The sequence below is a fragment of the Salvelinus fontinalis genome, chromosome 34 (genome assembly GCF_029448725.1).
Source record: "Salvelinus fontinalis isolate EN_2023a chromosome 34, ASM2944872v1, whole genome shotgun sequence".
NCBI lineage: Eukaryota > Metazoa > Chordata > Actinopteri > Salmoniformes > Salmonidae > Salvelinus > Salvelinus fontinalis.
This window is the reverse complement of record NC_074698.1, coordinates 23,686,948-23,709,615: the sequence shown is the minus strand read 5'-3', so window position 1 is coordinate 23,709,615 and position 22,668 is coordinate 23,686,948. Positions and strand designations below refer to the sequence as shown.

General features: G+C 44.2%; 1 protein-coding gene across 1 annotated transcript in view; it reads right to left on the bottom strand.

Moving 5' to 3' along the window:
- LOC129833536 (phospholipid phosphatase 3-like) overlaps positions 1-17,793 on the bottom strand; it is a 43,716-nt gene extending 25,923 nt beyond the window's left edge. The window contains exon 1 of the mRNA XM_055898203.1: positions 16,866-17,793. Coding sequence (XP_055754178.1) covers positions 16,866-17,070 — 205 coding nt within the window. The 5' untranslated portion in view covers positions 17,071-17,793. The remainder of the gene's footprint in view (positions 1-16,865) is intronic.
- Between the last annotated feature and the right edge of the window lie 4,875 nt (positions 17,794-22,668).

Sequence of the window (22,668 nt, the reverse complement as noted above, 5' to 3'; positions counted from 1 at the left end):
CTGTTGGAGTTGAGACAGAGACAACGAGAGACACGACATACTGTTGGAGGGGAGACAGAGACAACTAGAGACATGACATAATGTTGGAGAGGAGACAGAGACAACTAGAGACACGACATACTGTTGGAGTTGAGACAGAGACAACTAGAGACAAAGCATACTGTTGGAGAGGAGACAGAGACAACTAGAGACACGACATACTGTTGGAGAGGAGACAGAGACAACTAGAGACATGACATAATGTTGGAGAGGAGACAGAGACAACTAGAGACACGACATACTGTTGGAGTTGAGACAGAGACAACTAGAGACAAAGCATACTGTTGGAGAGGAGACAGAGACAACTAGAGACACGACATACTGTTGGAGAGGAGACAGAGACAACTAGAGACAAAGCATACTGTTGGAGTTGAGACAGAGACAACTAGAGACACGACATACTGTTGGAGAGGAGACAGAGACAACTAGACACACGACATACTGTTGGAGTTGAGACAGAGACAACGAGAGACACGACATACTGTTGGAGGGGAGACAGAGACAACTAGAGACATTACATAATGTTGGAGAGGAGACAGAGACAACTAGAGACACGACATACTGTTGGAGAGGAGACAGAGACAACTAGAGACACGACATACTGTTGGAGTTGAGACAGAGACAACGAGAGACACGACATACTGTTGGAGGGGAGACAGAGACAACTAGAGACATTACATAATGTTGGAGAGGAGACAGAGACAACTAGAGACACGACATACTGTTGGAGTTGAGACAGAGACAACTAGAGACACGACATACTGTTGGAGAGGAGACAGAGACAACTAGAGACACAACATACTGTTGGAGTTGAGACAGAGACAACGAGAGACACGACATACTGTTGGAGGGGAGACAGAGACAACTAGAGACATGACATAATGTTGGAGAGGAGACAGAGACAACTAGAGACACGACATACTGTTGGAGTTGAGACAGAGACAACTAGAGACAAAGCATACTGTTGGAGAGGAGACAGAGACAACTAGAGACACGACATACTGTTGGAGAGGAGACAAAGACAACTAGAGACATGACATAATGTTGGAGAGGAGACAGAGACAACTAGAGACACGACATACTGTTGGAGTTGAGACAGAGACAACTAGAGACAAAGCATACTGTTGGAGAGGAGACAGAGACAACTAGAGACACGACATACTGTTGGAGAGGAGACAGAGACAACTAGAGACAAAGCATACTGTTGGAGAGGAGACAGAGACAACTAGAGACACGACATACTGTTGGAGTTGAGACAGAGACAACTAGAGACAAAGCATACTGTTGGAGAGGAGACAGAGACAACTAGAGACACGACATACTGTTGGAGGGGAGACAGAGACAACTAGAGACATGACATAATGTTGGAGAGGAGACAGAGACAACTAGAGACACGACATACTGTTGGAGTTGAGACAGAGACAACTAGAGACACGACATACTGTTGGAGAGGAGACAGAGACAACTAGAGACACGACATACTGTTGGAGTTGAGACAGAGACAACGAGAGACACGACATACTGTTGGAGGGGAGACAGAGACAACTAGAGACATTACATAATGTTGGAGAGGAGACAGAGACAACTAGAGACACGACATACTGTTGGAGAGGAGACAGAGACAACTAGAGACACGACATACTGTTGGAGTTGAGACAGAGACAACGAGAGACACGACATACTGTTGGAGGGGAGACAGAGACAACTAGAGACATTACATAATGTTGGAGAGGAGACAGAGACAACTAGAGACACGACATACTGTTGGAGTTGAGACAGAGACAACTAGAGACACGACATACTGTTGGAGAGGAGACAGAGACAACTAGAGACACGACATACTGTTGGAGTTGAGACAGAGACAACGAGAGACAAGACATACTGTTGGAGGGGAGACAGAGACAACTAGAGACATGACATAATGTTGGAGAGGAGACAGAGACAACTAGAGACACGACATACTGTTGGAGTTGAGACAGAGACAACTAGAGACAAAGCATACTGTTGGAGAGGAGACAGAGACAACTAGAGACACGACATACTGTTGGAGAGGAGACAGAGACAACTAGAGACATGACATTATGTTGGAGAGGAGACAGAGACAACTAGAGACACGACATACTGTTGGAGTTGAGACAGAGACAACTAGAGACAAAGCATACTGTTGGAGAGGAGACAGAGACAACTAGAGACACGACATACTGTTGGAGAGGAGACAGAGACAACTAGAGACAAAGCATACTGTTGGAGTTGAGACAGAGACAACTAGAGACACGACATACTGTTGGAGAGGAGACAGAGACAACTAGAGACACGACATACTGTTGGAGTTGAGACAGAGACAACGAGAGACACGACATACTGTTGGAGGGGAGACAGAGACAACTAGAGACATTACATAATGTTGGAGAGGAGACAGAGACAACTAGAGACACGACATACTGTTGGAGAGGAGACAGAGAGAACTAGAGACACGACATACTGTTGGAGTTGAGACAGAGACAACGAGAGACATGACATACTGTTGGAGGGGAGACAGAGACAACTAGAGACATTACATAATGTTGGAGAGGAGACAGAGACAACTAGAGACACGACATACTGTTGGAGTTGAGACAGAGACAACTAGAGACACGACATAATGTTGGAGAGGAGACAGAGACAACTAGAGACACGACATACTGTTGGAGTTGAGACAGAGACAACGAGAGACACGACATACTGTTGGAGGGGAGACAGAGACAACTAGAGACATGACATAATGTTGGAGAGGAGACAGAGACAAGTAGAGACACGACATACTGTTGGAGTTGAGACAGAGACAACTAGAGACATGACATAATGTTGGAGAGGAGACAGAGACAACTAGAGACACGACATACTGTTGGAGAGGAGACAGAGACAACTAGAGACATGACATAATGTTGGAGAGGAGACAGAGACAACTAGAGACACGACATACTGTTGGAGTTGAGACAGAGACAACTAGAGACAAAGCATACTGTTGGAGAGGAGACAGAGACAACTAGAGACACGACATACTGTTGGAGAGGAGACAGAGACAACTAGAGACAAAGCATACTGTTGGAGAGGAGACAGAGACAACTAGAGACACGACATACTGTTGGAGTTGAGACAGAGACAACTAGAGACAAAGCATACTGTTGGAGAGGAGACAGACACAACTAGAGACACGACATACTGTTGGAGAGGAGACAGAGACAACTAGAGACATGACATACTGTTGGAGAGGAGACAGAGACAACTAGAGACACGACATACTGTTGGAGGGGAGACAGAGACAACTAGAGACACAACATACTGTTGGAGAGGAGACAGAGACAACTAGAGACACGACATACTGTTGGAGAGGAGACAGAGACAACTAGAGACATGACATACTGTTGGAGAGGAGACAGAGACAACGAGAGACACGACATACTGTTGGAGAGGAGACAGAGACAACTAGAGACACGACATACTGTTGGAGAGGAGACAGAGACAACTAGAGACATGACATACTGTTTGAGTTGAGACAAAGACAACTAGAGACACGACATACTGTTGGAGAGGAGACAGAGACAACTAGAGACATGACATACTGTTGGAGAGGAGACAGAGACAACTAGAGACACGACATACTGTTGGAGAGGAGACAGAGACAACTAGAGACATGACATACTGTTTGAGTTGAGACAAAGACAACTAGAGACACGACATACTGTTGGAGAGGAGACAGAGACAACTAGAGACACGACATACTGTTGGAGTTGAGACAGAGACAACTAGAGACACGACATACTGTTGGAGGGGAGACAGAGACAACTAGAGACACGACATACTGTTGGAGAGGAGACAGAGACAACTAGAGACACGACATACTGTTGAGCGGAGACAGAGACAACTAGAGACACGACATACTGTTGGAGAGGAGACAGAGACAACTAGAGACACGACATACTGTTGGAGAGGAGACAGAGACAACTAGAGACACGACATACTGTTGGAGAGGAGACAGAGACAACTAGAGACACGACATACTGTTGAGAGGAGACAGAGACAACTAGAGACACGACATACTGTTGGAGAGGAGACAGAGACAACTAGAGACACGACATACTGCTGGAGAGGAGACAGAGACAACTAGAGACACGACATACTGTTGGAGAGGAGACAGAGACAACTAGAGACAAAGCATACTGTTGGAGAGGAGACAGAGACAACGAGAGACACGACATACTGTTGGAGAGGAGACAGAGACAACTAGAGACACGACATACTGTTGGAGAGGAGACAGAGACAACTAGAGACACGACATACTGTTGGAGAGGAGACAGAGACAACGAGAGACACGACATACTGTTGGAGAGGAGACAGAGACAACTAGAGACACGACATACTGTTGGAGAGGAGACAGAGACAACTAGAGACATGACATACTGTTTGAGTTGAGACAAAGACAACTAGAGACACGACATACTGTTGGAGAGGAGACAGAGACAACTAGAGACATGACATACTGTTGGAGAGGAGACAGAGACAACTAGAGACACGACATACTGTTGGAGAGGAGACAGAGACAACTAGAGACATGACATACTGTTTGAGTTGAGACAAAGACAACTAGAGACACGACATACTGTTGGAGAGGAGACAGAGACAACTAGAGACACGACATACTGTTGGAGTTGAGACAGAGACAACTAGAGACACGACATACTGTTGGAGGGGAGACAGAGACAACTAGAGACACGACATACTGTTGGAGAGGAGACAGAGACAACTAGAGACACGACATACTGTTGGAGAGGAGACAGAGACAACTAGAGACACGACATACTGTTGGAGTTGAGACAGAGACAACTAGAGACACGACATACTGTTGGAGGGGAGACAGAGACAACTAGAGACACGACATACTGTTGGAGAGGAGACAGAGACAACTAGAGACACGACATACTGTTGAGCGGAGACAGAGACAACTAGAGACACGACATACTGTTGGAGAGGAGACAGAGACAACTAGAGACACGACATACTGTTGGAGAGGAGACAGAGACAACTAGAGACACGACATACTGTTGGAGAGGAGACAGAGACAACTAGAGACACGACATACTGTTGAGAGGAGACAGAGACAACTAGAGACACGACATACTGTTGGAGAGGAGACAGAGACAACTAGAGACACGACATACTGCTGGAGAGGAGACAGAGACAACTAGAGACACGACATACTGTTGGAGAGGAGACAGAGACAACTAGAGACAAAGCATACTGTTGGAGAGGAGACAGAGACAACGAGAGACACGACATACTGTTGGAGAGGAGACAGAGACAACTAGAGACACGACATACTGTTGGAGAGGAGACAGAGACAACTAGAGACACGACATACTGTTGGAGAGGAGACAGAGACAACGAGAGACACGACATACTGTTGGAGAGGAGACAGAGACAACTAGAGACACGACATACTGTTGGAGAGGAGACAGAGACAACTAGAGACATGACATACTGTTTGAGTTGAGACAAAGACAACTAGAGACACGACATACTGTTGGAGAGGAGACAGAGACAACTAGAGACATGACATACTGTTGGAGAGGAGACAGAGACAACTAGAGACACGACATACTGTTGGAGAGGAGACAGAGACAACTAGAGACATGACATACTGTTTGAGTTGAGACAAAGACAACTAGAGACACGACATACTGTTGGAGAGGAGACAGAGACAACTAGAGACACGACATACTGTTGGAGTTGAGACAGAGACAACTAGAGACACGACATACTGTTGGAGGGGAGACAGAGACAACTAGAGACACGACATACTGTTGGAGAGGAGACAGAGACAACTAGAGACACGACATACTGTTGAGAGGAGACAGAGACAACTAGAGACACGACATACTGTTGGAGAGGAGACAGAGACAACTAGAGACACGACATACTGTTGGAGAGGAGACAGAGACAACTAGAGACACGACATACTGTTGGAGAGGAGACAGAGACAACTAGAGACACGACATACTGTTGAGAGGAGACAGAGACAACTAGAGACACGACATACTGTTGGAGAGGAGACAGAGACAACTAGAGACACGACATACTGTTGGAGAGGAGACAGAGACAACTAGAGACACGACATACTGTTGAGAGGAGACAGAGACAACTAGAGACACGACATACTGTTGGAGAGGAGACAGAGACAACTAGAGACACGACATACTGCTGGAGAGGAGACAGAGACAACTAGAGACACGACATACTGTTGGAGAGGAGACAGAGACAACTAGAGACAAAGCATACTGTTGGAGAGGAGACAGAGACAACGAGAGACACGACATACTGTTGGAGAGGAGACAGAGACAACTAGAGACACGACATACTGTTGGAGAGGAGACAGAGACAACTAGAGACACGACATACTGTTGGAGAGGAGACAGAGACAACGAGAGACACGACATACTGTTGGAGAGGAGACAGAGACAACTAGAGACACGACATACTGTTGGAGAGGAGACAGAGACAACTAGAGACATGACATACTGTTTGAGTTGAGACAAAGACAACTAGAGACACGACATACTGTTGGAGAGGAGACAGAGACAACTAGAGACATGACATACTGTTGGAGAGGAGACAGAGACAACTAGAGACACGACATACTGTTGGAGAGGAGACAGAGACAACTAGAGACATGACATACTGTTTGAGTTGAGACAAAGACAACTAGAGACACGACATACTGTTGGAGAGGAGACAGAGACAACTAGAGACACGACATACTGTTGGAGTTGAGACAGAGACAACTAGAGACACGACATACTGTTGGAGGGGAGACAGAGACAACTAGAGACACGACATACTGTTGGAGAGGAGACAGAGACAACTAGAGACACGACATACTGTTGAGAGGAGACAGAGACAACTAGAGACACGACATACTGTTGGAGAGGAGACAGAGACAACTAGAGACACGACATACTGTTGGAGAGGAGACAGAGACAACTAGAGACACGACATACTGTTGGAGAGGAGACAGAGACAACTAGAGACACGACATACTGTTGAGAGGAGACAGAGACAACTAGAGACACGACATACTGTTGGAGAGGAGACAGAGACAACTAGAGACACGACATACTGCTGGAGAGGAGACAGAGACAACTAGAGACACGACATACTGTTGGAGTTGAGACAGAGACAACTAGAGACACAACATACTGTTGGAGAGGAGACAGAGACAACTAGAGACACGACATACTGTTGGAGTTGAGACAGAGACAACGAGAGACACGACATACTGTTGGAGGGGAGACAGAGACAACTAGAGACATTACATAATGTTGGAGAGGAGACAGAGACAACTAGAGACACGACATACTGTTGGAGAGGAGACAGAGACAACTAGAGACACGACATACTGTTGGAGTTGAGACAGAGACAACGAGAGACACGACATACTGTTGGAGGGGAGACAGAGACAACTAGAGACATTACATAATGTTGGAGAGGAGACAGAGACAACTAGAGACACGACATACTGTTGGAGTTGAGACAGAGACAACTAGAGACACGACATACTGTTGGAGAGGAGACAGAGACAACTAGAGACACGACATACTGTTGGAGTTGAGACAGAGACAACGAGAGACAAGACATACTGTTGGAGGGGAGACAGAGACAACTAGAGACATGACATAATGTTGGAGAGGAGACAGAGACAACTAGAGACACGACATACTGTTGGAGTTGAGACAGAGACAACTAGAGACAAAGCATACTGTTGGAGAGGAGACAGAGACAACTAGAGACACGACATACTGTTGGAGAGGAGACAGAGACAACTAGAGACATGACATAATGTTGGAGAGGAGACAGAGACAACTAGAGACACGACATACTGTTGGAGTTGAGACAGAGACAACTAGAGACAAAGCATACTGTTGGAGAGGAGACAGAGACAACTAGAGACACGACATACTGTTGGAGAGGAGACAGAGACAACTAGAGACAAAGCATACTGTTGGAGTTGAGACAGAGACAACTAGAGACACGACATACTGTTGGAGAGGAGACAGAGACAACTAGAGACACGACATACTGTTGGAGTTGAGACAGAGACAACGAGAGACACGACATACTGTTGGAGGGGAGACAGAGACAACTAGAGACATTACATAATGTTGGAGAGGAGACAGAGACAACTAGAGACACGACATACTGTTGGAGAGGAGACAGAGAGAACTAGAGACACGACATACTGTTGGAGTTGAGACAGAGACAACGAGAGACATGACATACTGTTGGAGGGGACACAGAGACAACTAGAGACATTACATAATGTTGGAGAGGAGACAGAGACAACTAGAGACACGACATACTGTTGGAGTTGAGACAGAGACAACTAGAGACACGACATAATGTTGGAGAGGAGACAGAGACAACTAGAGACACGACATACTGTTGGAGTTGAGACAGAGACAACGAGAGACACGACATACTGTTGGAGGGGAGACAGAGACAACTAGAGACATGACATAATGTTGGAGAGGAGACAGAGACAACTAGAGACACGACATACTGTTGGAGTTGAGACAGAGACAACTAGAGACATGACATAATGTTGGAGAGGAGACAGAGACAACTAGAGACACGACATACTGTTGGAGAGGAGACAGAGACAACTAGAGACATGACATAATGTTGGAGAGGAGACAGAGACAACTAGAGACACGACATACTGTTGGAGTTGAGACAGAGACAACTAGAGACAAAGCATACTGTTGGAGAGGAGACAGAGACAACTAGAGACACGACATACTGTTGGAGAGGAGACAGAGACAACTAGAGACAAAGCATACTGTTGGAGAGGAGACAGAGACAACTAGAGACACGACATACTGTTGGAGTTGAGACAGAGACAACTAGAGACAAAGCATACTGTTGGAGAGGAGACAGAGACAACTAGAGACAAAGCATACTGTTGGAGAGGAGACAGAGACAACTAGAGACACGACATACTGTTGGAGAGGAGACAGAGACAACTAGAGACATGACATACTGTTGGAGAGGAGACAGAGACAACTAGAGACACGACATACTGTTGGAGGGGAGACAGAGACAACTAGAGACACGACATACTGTTGGAGAGGAGACAGAGACAACTAGAGACACGACATACTGTTGGAGAGGAGACAGAGACAACTAGAGACATGACATACTGTTGGAGAGGAGACAGAGACAACGAGAGACACGACATACTGTTGGAGAGGAGACAGAGACAACTAGAGACACGACATACTGTTGGAGAGGAGACAGAGACAACTAGAGACATGACATACTGTTTGAGTTGAGACAAAGACAACTAGAGACACGACATACTGTTGGAGAGGAGACAGAGACAACTAGAGACATGACATACTGTTGGAGAGGAGACAGAGACAACTAGAGACACGACATACTGTTGGAGAGGAGACAGAGACAACTAGAGACATGACATACTGTTTGAGTTGAGACAAAGACAACTAGAGACACGACATACTGTTGGAGAGGAGACAGAGACAACTAGAGACACGACATACTGTTGGAGTTGAGACAGAGACAACTAGAGACACGACATACTGTTGGAGGGGAGACAGAGACAACTAGAGACACGACATACTGTTGGAGAGGAGACAGAGACAACTAGAGACACGACATACTGTTGAGCGGAGACAGAGACAACTAGAGACACGACATAGTGTTGGAGAGGAGACAGAGACAACTAGAGACACGACATACTGTTGGAGAGGAGACAGAGACAACTAGAGACACGACATACTGTTGGAGAGGAGACAGAGACAACTAGAGACACGACATACTGTTGAGAGGAGACAGAGACAACTAGAGACACGACATACTGTTGGAGAGGAGACAGAGACAACTAGAGACACGACATACTGCTGGAGAGGAGACAGAGACAACTAGAGACACGACATACTGTTGGAGAGGAGACAGAGACAACTAGAGACAAAGCATACTGTTGGAGAGGAGACAGAGACAACGAGAGACACGACATACTGTTGGAGAGGAGACAGAGACAACTAGAGACACGACATACTGTTGGAGAGGAGACAGAGACAACTAGAGACACGACATACTGTTGGAGAGGAGACAGAGACAACTAGAGACACGACATACTGTTGAGAGGAGACAGAGACAACTAGAGACACGACATACTGTTGGAGAGGAGACAGAGACAACTAGAAACAAAGCATACTGTTGGAGAGGAGACAGAGACAACTAGAGACACGACATAATGTTGGAGAGGAGACAGAGACAACTAGAGACACGACATACTGTTGGAGTTGAGACAGAGACAACTAGAGACAAAGCATACTGTTGGAGAGGAGACAGAGACAACTAGAGACACGACATACTGCTGGAGAGGAGACAGAGACAACTAGAGACACGACATACTGTTGGAGAGGAGACAGAGACAACTAGAGACACGACATACTGTTTGAGTTGAGACAAAGACAACTAGAGACACGACATACTGTTGGAGAGGAGACAGAGACAACTAGAGACAAAGAATACTGTTGGAGTTGAGACAGAGACAACTAGAGACACGACATACTGTTGGAGTTGAGACAGAGACAACTAGAGACACGACATACTGTTGGAGAGGAGACAGAGACAACTAGAGACACGACATACTGTTAGAGAGGAGACAGAGACAACTAGAGACACGACATACTGTTGGAGAGGAGACAGAGACAACTAGAGACATGACATACTGTTGGAGTTGAGACAGAGACAACTAGAGACACGACATACTGTTGGAGTTGAGACAGAGACAACTAGAGACACGACATACTGTTGGAGAGGAGACAGAGACAACTAGAGACACGACATACTGTTGGAGAGGAGACAGAGACAACTAGAGACATGACATACTGTTGGAGTTGAGACAGAGACAACTAGAGACACGACATACTGTTGGAGTTGAGACAGAGACAACTAGAAACAAAGCATACTGTTGGAGAGGAGACAGAGACAACTAGAGACACGACATACTGTTGGAGAGGAGACAGAGACAACTAGAGACACGACATACTGTTGGAGAGGAGACAGAGACAACTAGAGACACGACATACTGTTGGAGTTGAGACAGAGACAACTAGAGACACAACATACTGTTGGAGAGGAGACAGAGACAACTAGAGACACGACATACTGCTGGAGAGGAGACAGAGACAACTAGAGACACGACATACTGTTGGAGAGGAGACAGAGACAACTAGAGACACGACATACTGTTGGAGAGGAGACAGAGACAACTAGAGACAAAGCATACTGTTAATTCACAATATAGCTGATGATAGTGACGCCAATCATATCTATCAAGAAAGAACCAAAAGTTAATTTTTATTTATTTAATTTAACCTTTATTTAACTAGGCAAGTCATTTAAGAACAAATTCTTATTTACAATGACGGCCTACTAAAAGTCAAAATATCTCCTGCAGGGACGGGGGCTGGGATTTTTAAAATAAATAAATAAAAATAAATAACATATGAATATAGGACAAATATTACGACAAGAGAGTCAACACAACACTACATAAAGAGAGACCTAAGACAACAAAATAGCAAGGCAGCAACACAACATGACAACAACATGGTTGCAACACAACATGGCAGCAGCACAAAACATGGTACAAACATTATTGGGCAGACAACAGCACAAAGGTAGAGACAACAATGCATCACACAAAGCAGCCACAACTGTCAGTAAGAGTGACCATGATTGAGTCTTTGAATGAAGAGATTGAGATAAAACGGTCCAGTTTGAGTGTTTGTTGCAGCTCGTTCCAGTCGCTAGCTGCAGCTAATTGAAAAGAGGAGCGACCCAGGGATGTGTGTGCTTTGGGGACCTTTAACAGAATGTGACTGGCAGAACGGGTGTTGTATGTGGAGGATAAGGGCTGCAGTAGATATCTCAGATAGGGGGGAGTGAGACCTAAGAGGGTTTTATAAATAAGCATCAACCAGTGGGTCTTGCAACGGTATACAGAGATGACCAGTTTACAGAGGAGTATAGAGTGCAGTGATGTGTCCTATAAGGAGCATTGGTGGCAAATCTGATGGCCAAATGGTAAAGGACATCTAGCTGCTCGAGAGCACCCTTACCTGCCTCCGTAATCTAGTATGGGTAGGATGGTCATCTGAATCAGGGTTAGTTTGGCAGCTGGGGTGAAAGAGGAGCAATTACGATAGAGGAAACCAAGTCTAGATTTAACTTTAGCCTGCAGATTTGATATGTGCTGAGAGAAGGACAGTGTACCGTCTAGCCATACTCCCAAGTACTTGTATGAGGTGACTACCTCAAGCTCTAAACCCTCAGAGGTAGTAATCACACCTGTGGGAAGAGTGGCATTCTTCTTACCAAACCACATGACCTTTGTTTTGGAGGTGTTCAGAACAAGGTAAGGGTAGAGAAAGCTTGTTGGGACACTAAGAAAGCTTTGTTGTGGAGCATTTAACACAAACTCCGGGGAGGGGCCAGCTGAGTATAAGACTGTATCATCTGCATATAAATGAATGAGAGAACTTCCTACTGCCTACTTCCTACTAAATTAACAAGGCTGATGCCAGAAGAGGTTGATGCCAGAGGTGATGGTGGTGAATGGGGGAAGATGATGATACCAGAGGTGATGGTGGTGAATGGGGGAAGATGATGATACCAGAGGTGATGGTGGTGAATGGGGGAAGATGATGATACCAGAGGTGATGGTGGTGAATGGGGAGAAGATGATGATACCAGAGGTGATGGTGGTGACTGGGGGAAGATGATGATACCAGAGGTGATGGTGGTGAATGGGGGAAGATGATGATACCAGAGGTGATGGTGGTGAATGGGGAGAAGATGATGATACCAGAGGTGATGGTGGTGAATGGGGAGAAGATGATGATACCAGAGGTGATGGTGGTGACTGGGGGAAGATGATGATACCAGAGGTGATGGTGGTGAATGGGGGAAGATGATGATACCAGAGGTGATGGTGGTGAATGGGAGAAGATGATGATACCAGAGGTGATGGTGGTGACTGGGGGAAGATGATGATACCAGAGGTGATGGTGGTGAATGGGGGAAGATGATGATACCAGAGGTGATGGTGATGAATGGGGGAAGATGATGATACCAGAGGTGATGGTGGTGAATGGGGGAAGATGATGATACCAGAGATGATGGTAGTGAATGGGGAAGATGATGATATCAGAGGTGATGGTGGTGAATGGGGGAAGATGATGATATCAGAGGTGATGGTAGTGAATGGGGAAGATGATGATATCAGAGGTGATGGTGGTGAATGGGGGAAGATGATGATATCAGAGGTGATGGTGGTGAATGGGGGAAGATGATGATACCAGAGGTGATGGTAGTGAATGGGGAAGATGATGATACCAGAGGTGATGGTGGTGAATGGGGAGAAGATGATGATACCAGAGGTGATGGTGGTGACTGGGGGAAGATGATGATACCAGAGGTGATGGTGGTGAATGGGGGAAGATGATGATACCAGAGGTGATGGTGGTGAATGGGAGAAGATGATGATACCAGAGGTGATGGTGGTGACTGGGGGAAGATGATGATATCAGAGGTGATGGTGGTGAATGGGGGAAGATGATGATACCAGAGGTGATGGTGGTGAATGGGGGAAGATGATGATACCAGAGGTGATGGTGGTGAATGGGAGAAGATGATGATACCAGAGGTGATGGTGGTGAATGGGGGAAGATGATGATACCAGAGGTGATGGTGGTGAATGGGGAGAAGATGATGATACCAGAGGTGATGGTGGTGACTGGGGGAAGATGATGATACCAGAGGTGATGGTGGTGACTGGGGGAAGATGATGATACCAGAGGTGATGGTGGTGACTGGGGGAAGATGATGATACCAGAGGTGATGGTGGTGAATGGGGAGAAGATGATGATACCAGAGGTGATGGTGGTGAATGGGGGAAGATGATGATACCAGAGGTGATGGTGGTGAATGGGGGAAGATGATGATACCAGAGGTGATGGTGGTGAATGGGAGAAGATGATGATACCAGAGGTGATGGTGGTGAATGGGGGAAGATGATGATACCAGAGGTGATGGTGGTGAATGGGGAGAAGATGATGATACCAGAGGTGATGGTGGTGACTGGGGGAAGATGATGATACCAGAGGTGATGGTGGTGAATGGGGGAAGATGATGATACCAGAGGTGATGGTGGTGAATGGGGGAAGATGATGATACCAGAGGTGATGGTGGTGAATGGGAGAAGATGATGATACCAGAGGTGATGGTGGTGAATGGGAGAAGATGATGATACCAGAGGTGATGGTGGTGAATGGGAGAAGATGATGATACCAGAGGTGATGGTGGTGAATGGGGGAAGATGATGATACCAGAGGTGATGGTGGTGAATGGGGAGAAGATGATGATACCAGAGGTGATGGTGGTGACTGGGGGAAGATGATGATACCAGAGGTGATGGTGGTGAATGGGGGAAGATGATGATACCAGAGGTGATGGTGATGAATGGGGGAAGATGATGATACCAGAGGTGATGGTGGTGAATGGGAGAAGATGATGATACCAGAGGTGATGGTGGTGAATGGGAGAAGATGATGATACCAGAGGTGATGGTGGTGAATGGGGGAAGATGATGATACCAGAGGTGATGGTGGTGAATGGGAGAAGATGATGATACCAGAGGTGATGGTGGTGAATGGGGGAAGATGATGATACCAGAGATGATGGTAGTGAATGGGGAAGATGATGATACCAGAGGTGATGGTGGTGAATGGGGGAAGATGATGATACCAGAGATGATGGTGGTGAATGGGGGAAGATGATGATACCAGAGATGATGGTAGTGAATTGTGGAAGATAATGGCAAGCATGCCATGCTGCGCTTTGTCTTGAGAGACTTTAAAAAGACACTTTCTAAATCTCTCACTTCCTCTCACTCATGTTCTTTCAAGCATGCAACCTGGTGATTGAGTCAATCCTAGTGTTGCAATGCAACCAGCAGCCAGGGATAAGGAAAGTCAACACCAGCCCACGTGTTCTCATTAGGCTGAGCTAAGAACTGAAAAAGTATATTTCCTTCCCATCTTCTGACTCTGGGCCAGTCAGTCTCTGTCTGGCACTTACCAGCCACTTCCTAAGCACTTAGGTGAGTGTCAAGCATGCTACCTAGCAGAGGAGGAGGCAATAGCATACCTGCAGGCAAGGAGGAATAACAGGCTGTACAGTGAGAGTGAACCTGTCTCTCAGTGTCTGTCTGGGAAGCAGCAGGCAGCTTGTAACCGCCAAAGGTGCGCTGGCAGACCTGTCTGTCTGCCTGGACGGGTTCCACCTTATAGTCCTGTTTGTGTCATGTTAACGACTTCAAAACAAACCACTCTTCCCTGCTTTCACATAGTGCCAGCACCAGAGAGGCTGATCGACACCCCCACCCCATTTCATTTCAGGGGTGTAGTTAGGCACACAATTGTGTTTCACTCATGTTGGTTGAGGAGTAACCAATGATAACTACCACAAAGTAGCAACCCAATAGTCCCTCTGTGTTTGTGTGTGATTGTCAGATTGCCTCATGTTCCACATTATAGCTTAACACTGCTAACCCTATCAGCATTCATACTGTTAGGCCATTATCCAATGCTTTATTGAATTATATAATAGCCTCCTAATTTGGCAGAATATCTTTGTTGCACACATTAGATATTGTTGCCAAGTGCCTCAACTCATCCATGGAGTTGAGTGCAGACTAGAGTTCCTTAAATTAACCTCTGACTCGCGATATGTCGATACTTAAAAAATATTTAAAAATCTTAAACCCTTATCATGTACCTATGTTTGTCCTCTGTTGTTGCGTGCCTTTGTTTGTTTGCTGAAATCCATAATATTTTTTATTTAACGTTAATCAAATACAACCACTGACTGTTTCCTCATTGCTTGGTTCTCTAAGATGGCAACTCAGTCGCGAATGCCAATTGAATCTCAACAAGGAAAACATCGGTGGTTGTATTTGATTAACGTTTTATTTAAAAAAAATATGGATTTCAGCAAAGAAATGCACGCAACAAAGGACAAGCATAGGTAGGCCTACAAGGTAAGTATCGAGGAGGTTCAATTCAAAAGCTCTAGAATGTGCTCAACTCAGTGGAGTTTAGATACTTGGCAAGGGATAATGCTGTAGTGAAGCAAGGCAAACAATGAACAAATGTCATTTTGGCATTAGAACACAAGCAGGAAAGTGGTAGCAACATGTTTTATTCTAATGTTCTTTTCTTGAGAACCCCATGGATGGTTGTCATGGGAACTCAAGAATTCCCGGGACAACTCTCCTGCCAGCTTTTCTTCAGTGCTTAAGTGCTGAATTGGCTTTTGAAAGGACTTATTCTTGTATTGTGACCTGTTGAACTGCTAGACCTGTTGCACTTTGTCGTTGGTTCTTCTCATTAATTACTTGTGCTAATAAATGTAATGCGTTTAATTAAATGGTCGTCTATCATCACTTGGACAAAATGTGAGAGTGAGCCTCCTAGATTTATGTGCAATAATTGCCCATCCTGTGGCATGCATATTATTAATTATATTCATGTTTATGATATTGACCTCTGCATATTTCCTCGGAAATAAGATGGAAATACTGAGACAGGCTAAGAATTTAATTAATGCAAAGCAGACAATCATGTCATGCTGCTACGTTGAGATTCAGTCAAATAAAAAGGGTGAAATAATATGCAACGGGGGTTCACCATAATTCTTACCTACAAACAGACAGAAAACATCCAAGGCGACCAGCATCTTTCTCTTGGTACAGAGTGAACTGTCTGCAGGTTCTGCAAGGATGTGATTCTTCCCAGCGCCGTTTTCCTTCATCGCCTCCCCGGCTCCCCCGTTGTCGGCTAAACGCTGCTGAAGCTCAGCGTCCCGAGGAAGAGTACTAGTGTGTGTCGAGTTGAACTTTTGCATATTGTCTCGTTTAAAATACAACGTTGATGTTGTCTTGTTGCTGTTTACTGACAGTAACGTTAAGTATCCCAAAGGTGAACATTCAGTCCGTCCAACGTTGAAAAATACAAATTAATGATGGCTGACTAACTTTAGCTAGCTAGCTGTTATTGAAAACCATGTCCAACAACCACAAAAGTTAAACTTGACACCTATCAAACCGTTAGCAACAAGCTTATCTGTGAAATGTAAGACAATTTCAACGACAGCGTAAAGAAGAGTAAAGATAAACGGAAAGAGAAGTGTTATTGCTAGTCTAGCAAAGCTGGCAGTTCACTGAGGTGTTGCGAGCTAAAGCGCTCACTGTCCCACTGTATCGTGTTCTGTTCAAAGTCTTCAACTACTGTAGCTGGCTAGCCACGTTACATCACGATACGTTACCCTAAAACCAACAAAATCAATATTTTAAAAGAATAACTTGCAAAACACGCATTGCTCAATTCTTCTGTCAACTTTCAAACTTGCCCATATGTCATTCATTCAACTATTCCAAATGCCCTCTCCATGTGTTGGACTATTTTCTGTTCAGTCCTCCTGTTCCCTCGCATTTTGTCCCTCCCCAAAACTAGGCAGACCCCCAGTAGTTTGTTTTGCAAAATGTTTATATCTCCTTTGCTCAAGCCTCTGACAACCCACCCTCACTTGTTAGTTAACTACAGTAGTTAACCAAATAGCTACCCGGACTATCTGCATTGACAATTTTTCACTAACTGACTCAACTCATACACTGCTGCAACTGTTTACTATCTGTCACTTTATGTACAGTACATATCTACCTCAATTACCTTGCACAAGTACCCTGCTCGTCGACTCGGTGCTGGTATCCCTTGTATATTGACAAATTATCGTTACTCATTGCATATCTATTATTATGTGTTTTACTTTTCTATTATTTCTCTATTTTCTTTCTCTCTGCATTGTAGGGAAGGGCCTGTAAGTAATCATTTCACTGTTAGTGCACACCTGTTGTTTACGAAGCATGTGACGAATAAAATTTGATTATCTTACTTTTTTGTTTTACACTAATATCTTTGTTTGTTTTATTTGTTAAAATCTGTTATGCTAGAATCAATACTATATTTGAGAGAGAATTAAGAGTATAGAGAAATATATAAAAGTTTATTTAATTGCATTCATTTTTATTTCAGTGTGCTTTGATGAACTGTGGTATGTGTATTAAATTAGGTTAGTAATTAAATCTAATTGTATTTGGCACATGCTTCTTAGACAGCAGGTATAGACTAACAGTGAAATGCTTACTTAAGGGTCCTTTTCCAACAATGCAGAGTTAAAGATAAAATAGAAAAAGTGACACGAGGAATAAATACACAGCGAATAACAAATAAAAATAACGTGGCTATATACAGGGAGTAGAACATAACGTGGCTATATACAGGGAGTAGAACATAACGTGGCTATATACAGGGAGTAGAACATAACATGGCTATATACAGGGAGTAGAACATAACATGGCTATATACAGAGAGTAGAAAATAACATGGCTATATACAGGGAGTAGAACATAACATGGCTATATACAGGGAGTAGAACATAACGTGGCTATATACAGGGAGTAGAACATAACGTGGCTATATACAGGGAGTAGAACATAACATGGCTATATACAGGGAGTAGAACATAACGTGGCTATATACAGGGAGTAGAACATAACGTGGCTATATACAGGGAGTAGAACATAACGTGGCTATATACAGGGAGTAGAACATAACGTGGCTATATACAGGGAGTAGAACATAACAGGCTATATACAGGGAGTAGAACATAACGTGGCTATATACAGGGAGTAGAACATAACAGGCTATATACAGGGAGTAGAACATAACGTGGCTATATACAGAGAGTAGAAAATAACATGGCTATATACAGGGAGTAGAACATAACATGGCTATATACAGGGAGTAGAACATAACATGGCTATATACAGGGAGTAGAACATAACGTGGCTATATACAGGGAGTAGAAAATAACATGACTATATACAGGGAGTACCAGTACGAGTCTACTGTATGTGCAGGGGTATGAGGTAATTGAGGTAGCTACTGTATGTACTGTACATAAAGGTAGGGGTAAAGTGACTAAGCAACAGGCTAGATTAGACAGTAGCAGCAGCATGTGTGTGTTTCCGCGTGCGTGTGTGTATGGTGTCAGTGTGGGCATGTTATGTGGATGTGGATGTTTGCAGTTTGTATTGTGGTGTCAGTGTAAGTATGGGTGAGTAGATTTGTGTGTAATAAGAGATTCCATTATGTTTCCCAGGCCTACTTAAACTAGAACAATTAAAAACGAGAGAAAATGTTGCTCTTTGCCTTACCCAACAATATCTAATCCTTCCTTTGATCAAATAAATGGATGTATCTCTAGCATCAGTTACTTTCCTGGTCAGTGAAGGCCTAATGGGAGACCATGCAGTAGACCCTATGCCTACCCACATATTCAATGGACATCTCCAACCCTGAATGTCTCTGCTAAAATGGTTTGTATAGGTATAACACAGTTATTAGCATATATCTTATGACTGTCTTGGAGATGAGAATTCCTTCAAATGTAGGCTTTCTGATCAGTCTCAGATTTTTCCTTACACAGTATGGAATAGCACGTACAAGCGGTAGGAGAGTGCCACCACCTGGTGAGAAGTACAGAAATTGTCACCTCTTTCTTTTCAGAACTGTATTTTAAGGTTTCTTAGAAACAGACTACACAAGGTAAAATAACTGCACATTTGTTCAGAAGTTTTACATGATTGATCTACAACTGCTTGCACAGGAAACATCAAACTAGGCAGCTATGTTCATGAATCAAACACATTTACTCACACGCAGGCCAGTATGTTTCTCATGTACCTCACCAGTTGTGGGAAAGGAGCCTGGCATGCAAGGTTACTTCTTCACATGCAACATTCTCAGCAATGCTACAGTCAGCTGTGGCTAGGAGCCTGATAGCATGCAAGGGTACTTCCTCTCACGTAACATTCTCAGCCATACTACAGTATTGTGAGAGAGGAAAAGATGATCGAACAAAAGTGAGAAAAGGAATGATCAAACAAAATAAAAATAAGGAACTAACAGCAAATTATTTAGGTTGACAGGTCTGTGTCATTACCTCCTTGTCTTATTGAATAGAGCTTCAAACCCTCAACCATTGATCTGTAGAGGTGAAGAAGAAAAAATTAAGTTAGACAGGCCCAATATGTAAAAAATTGACCAGCACATGGTCAATCCGCCCCTGCAGATCTACCTTTACTTCTCTTTTTCTTTTCCGGATTCCGGACGCCAGCAAGTGGACTAGATAGCAAGGTTACACATTCACTCTGTCTTCAATAGAAGAGCCTAAAGCAGTTAGCAGTAATTTTAATGGCCACTAGATGGCTGTAGAAAGTAATTTACTGTGTAATCGGTGGGCCAGGAGAGATGAGAAGCCTGCAGCATAGTGGAGGCTAGTGTGAGGAGCTATAGGAGGACGGGCTCAATTGAATGGCTGGAATGGAATACATGAAACAGAGTCAAATATGTGGATTACATATGTTAGATGAGTTTGATACCATTAATTTATTCCATTCCAGACATTACAATGAGCATGTCCTCCTATAGCTCCTCCCACCAGCCTCCACTGCTTTAGCAGTAGTTAAAGTTAAGCTCGCTTGCCAGGCTTACATGTCTGAGAACAAAACTAAGAGTATAGCCTAGACAATGTGCGGGGGAAATTAGTCCCCCCCCCCCCCCAGAAAAGTTTTCTAATTGCATCCAGTGACATTGACATACCCTAGTGATAACCACTACACACCTAACACCTAATCTAATATATTGTAGGCTACTCAGTACAGCCAACTCATTACATGTAATATGATTACAAAAAACTGAATCAGTTACATTAGCAGCAAAAATATTGTGATCAGATTACAGATACTTTTGAAGAACTAGAGATGATTGCTACTTGAATTACCTTTCAATTCATAAAAGATGTTTGCAAAAACATACAGTACCAGTCAAAAGTTTGGACACACCTACTCATTCAAGGGTTTTCTTTATTTTTACTATTTTCTACATTGTAGAATAATAGTGAAGACATCAAAACTATGAAATAACACATATGGAATATTGTAGTAACCAAAAAAAGTGTTAAACAAATCAAAATATATTTAATATTTGAGATTCTTCAAAGTAGCCACCCTTTGCCTTGATGACAGCTTTGCACGCTCTTGGCATTCTCTCAATCAGCTTCATGAGGTAGTCACCTGGAATGCATTTCAATTAGCAGGTGTTCATTGTTTAAAGTTCATTTGTGTAATTTATTTTCTTCATAATGCGTTTGAGCCATCAGTTGTGTTGTCACAAGGTAGGGGTGGTATACAGAAGATAGCCCTATTTGGTAAAAAAAATACCATGTCCATAGTATGGCAAGTACAGCTCAAATAAGCAAAGAGAAATGACAGTCCATCATTACTTTAAGACATGGAGGTCAGTCAATAAGGAAAACTGCAGTCGCACAAATCATCAAGCGCTATGATGAAACTGGCTCTCTTGTGAACCGCCACAGGAAAGTCAGACCTAGTTACCTCTGCTGAAGAGGATAAGTTAATTACAGTTACCAGCCTCAGAAAATGCAGCCCAAGTAAATGCTTCACAGAGTTCAAGTAACAGACACATCTCAACATCAACTGTTCAGAAGAGACTGGAGTGAATCAGGCCTTCATGGTCGAATTGCTGCAAAGAAACCACTACTAAAAACACCAAAAAGACAAAGAGACTTGCTTTGGCCAAGAAACACAAGCAACGGACATTAGACCGGTGGAAATCTGTCCTTTGGTCTGAGGAGTCCATATGTTCGATGTTTGGTTCCAATTGCCGTGTCGTTGTGAGACGCAGAGTAGGTGAACGGATGATCTCCGCATGTGTGCTTCCCACCGTGAAGCATGGAGGAGGAGATGTGAGGGTGCTTTGCCGGTGACACTGTCAGTGATTTATTTAGAATTCAAGGCACACTTAACCAGCATGGCTACCACAAAATTCTGCAGCGATATTCCATCCCATCTGATTTGTGCTTAGTAGGACTATTACTTGTTTTGCAACAGGACAATGACCCAGCACACCTCCAGGCTGTGTAAAGGCTATTTGACCAAGAAAGAGAGTGATGGAGTGCTGCATCAGATGACCTGGCCTCCATAATCACCTGACCTTAACCCAATTGAGATGGTTTGGGATGAGTCGGACCACAGAATGAAGGAAAAGCAGCCAACAAGTGCTCAGCATATGTGGGAACTGTCACGACTTCCGCCAAAGTTGGTCCCTCTCCTTGTTCGGGCGGTGTTCGGCTGTCGAAGTCACCGACCTTCTAGCCATTTGTAACAGTTCCAATGGTGGAATGAAAGAGTCAGGTGCAGAGAGCAGGGTAATCTCCAACAAGTGGATATTTATTTCTTCCAGAAATAAATTACATAAACGACGACGCCACACAAACAACAGGCGCGTCAAAATACTGTCCAATAAAAGTAGGACTGAAATCCACTATAAGGAACACCACCAACACAAACAGAAAAAACAA